The 6,755-nt window shown below is 40.2% G+C and overlaps 2 protein-coding genes across 6 annotated transcripts in view; one reads left to right on the top strand and one right to left on the bottom strand.

Moving 5' to 3' along the window:
• Positions 1-6,755, top strand: part of LOC106872367 (uncharacterized) — a 115,353-nt gene that overhangs the window by 79,500 nt on the left and 29,098 nt on the right. The gene's annotated exons all lie outside the window — the stretch shown is intronic.
• The window catches only part of LOC106872381 (forkhead-associated domain-containing protein 1), a 53,736-nt gene that overhangs the window by 20,051 nt on the left and 26,930 nt on the right, over positions 1-6,755 (bottom strand). For both annotated transcript variants that reach the window (XM_014919370.2, XM_014919361.2), the window contains exons 12-15: positions 6,027-6,215; positions 3,891-4,018; positions 2,574-2,654; positions 900-1,146 (exon numbers count right to left, since the gene is read on the bottom strand). In XM_014919370.2, coding sequence (XP_014774856.1) covers positions 900-1,146; positions 2,574-2,654; positions 3,891-4,018; positions 6,027-6,215 — 645 coding nt within the window. The remainder of the gene's footprint in view (positions 1-899; positions 1,147-2,573; positions 2,655-3,890; positions 4,019-6,026; positions 6,216-6,755) is intronic.

Genomic DNA, 6,755 nt, shown 5'->3' with positions numbered 1-6,755 from the left:
GGGGGGTCAATACAATGCATACCAGTTGATCATTGAGATCGATAAAACACGTACCAGTTGTTCACTGGAGTCAGTCTAATCGACTTACTCCCTTCCCCGATATTGTTCTCCTTGTGCCAAAATTTGAAATAATTATATTTAGTCTGAAGGTGGCGAGCTGGCAGAATCGTTAGCATGCCGGGTAAAAGGCTTAGTGACATTCCGTCCGTCTTTGCGTTCTGAGTTCGAATTCCAACGAGGTCAACTTTTACCTTTCATCCTTTCGAGATCCATAAAATAACAGTCAAGTATTGGAGTCGATGAAATCAACTAGCCCACCCCCTCCCTCAAGACTGCAGACTTTGTGCCTGTAGTAGAAAAAATTATGGCTGATGTAAGCACTGTCTCGATATCTATGACTCAAAGGGCCGGCCACACGGTTCCCATGGTGTATAAGTGACCGATATCACAGCATTTACCCTGAACGGGACGCCAGTTCGTCGTAGGGTTACTAATCTTACAGCTGAATTGAATGAAGTAACTTATAAACGAAGTGTTTGCTCGAGAACACAATGCGCACCCGGTCCGGGAATTGGAAACATGATCTTGCGATCATCCTTATAACTAGGCTACACGCTTTCACTGATTGCTGATACGATGAAATAAAAACGACCCAATACATCGCTGGATGACCGCCAAACATTTGATCTCGTTTCAAATTATCCTAGCTGTATGCTGTTTTTCAAGCAAGAAATTTACCCTGGGCAGATATAGCAGTTGTGATGGGATACGAAACACAAATCCGCCCAGTTAGTAATCCGAAGTCTTACTGACTCAATCGACTGTGGTTTTCACCCCCAACAGACATCGTTATTGCTATCACAAACACAAATATACAATGTAATGATGCAAAAATTTACCGTGTAAGTCATCTTGTAGCTGGGTAATTCTATCTGAATATTCCCCATTGAGCTTCTTCGCTTTGCTTAATTTCTCTTCCAAGGAACAAATGGTGATAGAATGTTGCTTTATTTGTTCCCTATATTCAGATATATCCACTTGGCTCTGACTTTTCGTCGTTTGTACATCAGCTTCCAATTGTTCCTTCTCTGATTGGTGTATCTTATGCTGTTCTTCTAATTCACTTTCCAATTGGGTTTTGCAGACCTGTCACAAATACATATCTAGAATGATTTTTTTAAAATTTTTTTTACAGCCTTCAAATTATTTTCAGTTTTATTTTATAAATATCCCATGGAAATTAAGATTTGAATTAAATAATTACAGATGTCACACACATGTGTATGATACATATATAATACAAAACCACGTTAAAATACATTCACAAAACCGAAGAAAACAAACATGATCAAAGTAAAAAGAGGAAGAAAGAATTAAGAAACCCCATCAATTCAACACTAAGTTCCTCAATTAGTCACACACAAGGTTCAGCGGAACCTCCTCAAACAAGCCAGCACGCTTGCGGCATTACTGCGGACGATGGCGAAGCCAAGGCGTTGGAATAAACAAGAACCTAATTTTTTACACAAGGCCGGCCTGAAATTTGTGGGGTGGAGACTAGTTGATTGCATCGACCCCCAGCTCTCAAGTATTAATTATTTTATTGACCCATAAAGGAAGAAAAGCAAAAGTGACATCGGTGGAATTTGAACTGAGAACGTAATGAGTCCGAAGAAATAGCTGCATGCGCAATGCAACAGGTGGAGAGAAAGCAATAGCGTCCGACCTCTTTTCTCTCTAGCAGCGGTAGCGACAACACGTATCTCTTTTCTCTCTGGCAGCGGTGCCGACAACACGTATCTCTCAGCTCGATACCGACGTGTGGTCGAAGCTTCCTTGGTATTCTAGCGGCATGCCTATTCACCCAGGAACGAAACGGCTCTACACTAACCTAGAATAAACTATTGATCTGTTGTTACCGTTATCCCTCGTGTTGTTGTATTTCTGGATTTAATGATTAATATAAGAACTGGGGAGAGACGGCCGAGCCGTCATATCTCATCCAATTCTTATAAGTCTGTTAGGTCGCTGCCTTATATAGCTGAGATCTTTTCAATCTCAGAGTCACATATTTTTTAATTAATTAAAAGAGCCTACATCTTTCACTTTAAAACAAAAGTAAATAAATAAATTAAAAAATCACGGAAATTAACGAACTCAGACGACAGTTCCGTAAGTCAAAACGATCTTTCGTTTTGATTACATTTTATGTCATTTCTAATCCACGTGCGTTTGTTTATGTTTCCGTAAAAGGGTTTTAGGGTTAGGGTTACGGTTACGGTTAGGGACGGAATTCCCTAAATCTAACCCTAAAACCCTTTTACCGAAAGCGACGATCTTGTTCAGAAACATAAACAAACGCACGTGGTTTGCGGCTAATGTTGTTATGATTATAAACTTCTTTGCAAACTGTTAATGAAAATTGTATCCATGGATGTTTATGAATCAGGTGAAACTACAACGTCTACATAGAAAAAAAAATTGATCGGGAAATTTTCGAAAATATGATGGAGTAAAAATGAAAGTAATTATTGCTATATAATGAAAGTAAATGGGGGGGGAGAAAGACTTACCTTAAGTTCTTCATTCTGAGACCAAACTTTATTGACTTCTTCTAATCTGTTCTGGGTCTCTTGGTCCTTGGAGTTGATCAGCTGCCATAGAACACAATGGAACAATGTTCAATAGACTGCCAGACATGATTTATCAGAATATAGCTAGATCTTTTTAGTACTGGAGATGCAAATATTTACATCTGATTAGGCAGGAAGGCAAGGATAAAAACAAACATCCGACCACACAGCCACACCTACACAATGGGCTTTGGTCAACCTGGGTCTGTAGCAGAAGTCCAAGGTGCCACACAGTGACAGATTGAACCCTGAGCCATGTATTTGGGAAGCAAACATTCAACCATATAGCCACACCTGTACCTGTATTCATATAGTAAATAGCTATCATGAATCACATGACTGACCAGGGTATCAGATACTGTTACACATCACTAGTCACAATGTGCTTTTTTTGCATTGTTTCAGCCTTCAAATGACGCCACCCTGCTGGGTAGGTAAGCATGCCAACAATACCTATGATCAAAAGAGGGACTGGAGCAATGTGAAACAAAGTGTTTTGCTCAAAAACACAACACATTGTCCAGTCAAGGAATCGAACCCACAGTCTAGCGATTATGAGTGCAACACCCTGACCATTAGGCCACGTGCCTTCACAAATATATATATATATATGTGTGTGTGTGGAGGCGCAATGGCCCAGTGGTTAAGGCAGCGGACTCGCGGTCATAGGATCACAGTTTCGATTCCCAGACCGGGCGTTGTGAGTGTTTATTGAGCGAAAACACCTAAAGCTTTCTCTCACTCTTACTTCCTGTTTCTGTTGTGCCTGTATATCAAAGGGGTCAGCCTTGTCACATTCTGTGTCCCGCTGAATATCCCCGAGAAATAAGTTAAGGGTACACGTGTCTGTGGAGTGCTCAGCCACTTGCACGTTAATTTCACGAGCAGGCTGTTTCGTTGATCAGATCAACTGGAACCCTCGATGTCGTAAGCGACGGAGTGCCAACAACATATATATATATATATTTATATATGTATGACGTTCACCACTAACGTGGACATTTAATGTGCTAGAAATAGATCACATCTTGTGTCTAATAAGACCTAAATTGTTCTCAACATGAAATATAGCATGATACCAAAACGTAAGCGGGCAAGACATTTAAAATTACCGAAAAGAAACATTATTAAACAGGAACCGGTTTCAAAATTTAACAATCTTACCGACTGTCTATTTCTCTTCAGCCTGATTTGTAATGGAACCATAATCATCATATATATATGTAAAATAAAATAAACCATCTCTGTTGTTCTTACCTCTTTCAGTTTAATAATTGTGGAATTTAATTCTTCAAATTTCTTCTCTTCATTCTTCAGAAGCTCTTCCTGTTTATCAGCTTCTGCTTGCTTCACTTCCTCAACCGCCTTATTTAGTTCTTCCATTCCTGTCCAACATTGTTAACGTAAAGTATATGTAATAGCTTTTATCATTTACCTTTTACCCGTTTCGGTCATTTGACTGCAGCCATGCTGGGGCACACAGCCTTGAAGAATACTTTTTAGCTGAGTACTTATTCTATCAGTCTCTTTTGCCACGACGCTAAGTTATGGGGATGTAAACATACCAACACTGGTTGGTGATGGGGAATAGATACACACACACACACACATATATAAATAACATAAGTCCACTCTGTAAGGTGGTTGGCATTAAGAAGAGCCTGCCAAAACAGACAGTGAAGCTGGGTGCAGTCTTCTGCCTTGCCTGCCTCTGTCAAGCTGTCCAACTCATTCCAGAATGTAAAACCAATATTAAATGATGATGATGATATATATATATATATGTCCATACATACATTGGATGGGCTTCTTTCAGTTTCCATTCACAAGGCTTTGGTCGGCCTGAAACTATAGTTGAAGGCACTTGTCCAAGATGCCACAAAATAGGACTGAACCTGGAACAATATGATTGGGAAGTAAGCTTCTTACCACACAGCCATGCCTGCGCTTAGAGGGGCCCGGTGTATAACTCGCATATAATTCAACTGGTAACTCATTTATAAAAGAATACATGCAAAACATGTCTGGGTTGGCTACAGGAAGGGCATCTGGCCTTAGAAAATATACCTCAATAAACTCTGCCCAATGCATCTAAGTATGGAAAAGAGAATATTAAAATGTTGATGTTGATGGTGGTGGTGGTAGTAGTAGTGGCAGTGCTCATAGAGATGATGATGGTAATGTTGATAACATTTTGGCAAAAGAGACTGATAGAATAAGCACCAGGCTTTTAAAAAAAAAGTACTAGAGTTGATTTGTTCAACTAAAAACCTTTCAAGGTGGTGCCCCAGCATGACCATAGTTCAATGACTGAAACAAGTAAAAAATAAATTGACAAATAAAAATAAAGAAGTGAAGTAGAACCAGTGTGTGTGTGTTTATTATTAGCATGATGACCCTCCCAAGGAACAGCAAAATTCTTCCTATAGTGGTGCCTTCACACTGGGCCTTACAGAACTTGGACATGTTAGTGTTTTGCTGGGGCACTGCCTTGAAGGGTTTAGTCAAACAAATCAGGCCCACTTATTTTTTAAGCCCGGTGCTTATTGTGTTGGGGTTTTTGCCAAACTGCTAAGTTACAGTGGATTTAAACAAACCAACACCACTTGGTGGGAAATGAACACTGGTGCTCTGTCAGCTATGACAACAAGTGTTCCAGTTGATTTGATCAACAAAACAGCCTAATTGTGAAACTAACATGCAAGTGGCTGAGTACTCCACGAACACGCATACTCTTAACATAATTCTCAGGGAGATTCAGCATGACACAGTGTGACATGGCTGGCTCTTTGAAACACAGGTGTAACTCATTTTCGCCCAGCTGGGTGGACTAAAATAACATGAAATCCACTGCTGAGAACCGAACTTGCAACCTGTTAGTCAAAAAAGTCATCAACAGCAAATACGACATCATCATCATCATCATCACTATGATATTGGTCCCCAGTATCACAGTGATGATGGCTTTTCAAGTCTTCTTTTAACAGGCAGACGTTAGTTTACCTGGAAAGAAACAATGCAGTTATTTATAAGAATCATCATCATCATCATCATCGTCGTTTAACGTCCGCTTTCCATGCTAGCATGGGTTGGACGATTTGACTGAGGACTGGTGAAACCAGATGGCTACACCAGGCTCCAATCTGATCTGGCAGAGTTTCTACAGCTGGATGCCCTTCCTAACGTCAACCACTCAGAGAAGGGTTGAAATTAATGCATGCAAGATTTCACAGCTCTAGCATCACTCTTTCATAGTCAGCCTATGTATTTTAAGCCCACCCTTATGCATATACATGAAGACATGTGACCTAGTGACTAAGGTGTTGGGCTCGTTGTCATAAGGTCATGGGTTCAATTCCTAGATAACACAAATTATTTCAACAACAACTTTACCTTGTTGTTCAGATTTCTCCACGGCTTCTTTTAATCTTTCTTGTGCTTCCTGTTGCAAAGATTCGGTCAAGGATTGAACTTCCAACTTCTGGTTTTCCTCATTCTTTGAAATGCGAGATTTTAGTTGTGTGTTTTCCTCCAAAGCCAGAGACCATTTCTTGTGCAAGAAGTCAATATGTTTTGCAGGATCTGTGAACATAAAAGAAACTGATTCATCATCATCACCATCATCACCATCAGGGGTTCTGACTGCATCTACATGCTGGAATTCATCTAGCAACTGCAAGACAGGGGCCCTAGCTTCAATTTGGATGGCTGTATGAAGCTGCTGGAAGGCCAAAAGTGGTTGGCGTCAGGAAGGGCATCCAGCTGTAGAAACACTGCCAGATCAGATTGGAGCCTAGTGCAGCCTCCTGGCTTGCCAGTCCCCAGTCAAACCATCCAACCCATGCCATCGTTAAACGATGATGATGATACATATATATATATATATATGCACGCGCACACACACACACACACAGAGTATGAATGGGTTGATAATCAATATTGGTCTTCAGAAGAATATTTTGTCTGAATTGTCCATAAGAAATTATAAATTATAATTGTAGAAAATAGGAAGAAGACACCATCTGCAAGTGAGGGGTTATCAATTGTTCTTGCCAACTGATTCAATCAACTAAACTCATCGGCCAAAGATGTCTGAGTTTTTGTGAACCAGTGATGGAGTCT

The sequence above is a fragment of the Octopus bimaculoides genome, chromosome 26, assembly GCF_001194135.2.
Source record: "Octopus bimaculoides isolate UCB-OBI-ISO-001 chromosome 26, ASM119413v2, whole genome shotgun sequence".
Lineage (NCBI taxonomy): Eukaryota > Metazoa > Mollusca > Cephalopoda > Octopoda > Octopodidae > Octopus > Octopus bimaculoides.
The sequence above is the reverse complement of the archived record's forward strand: the minus strand, read 5'-3'. Positions and strand labels throughout refer to the sequence as shown.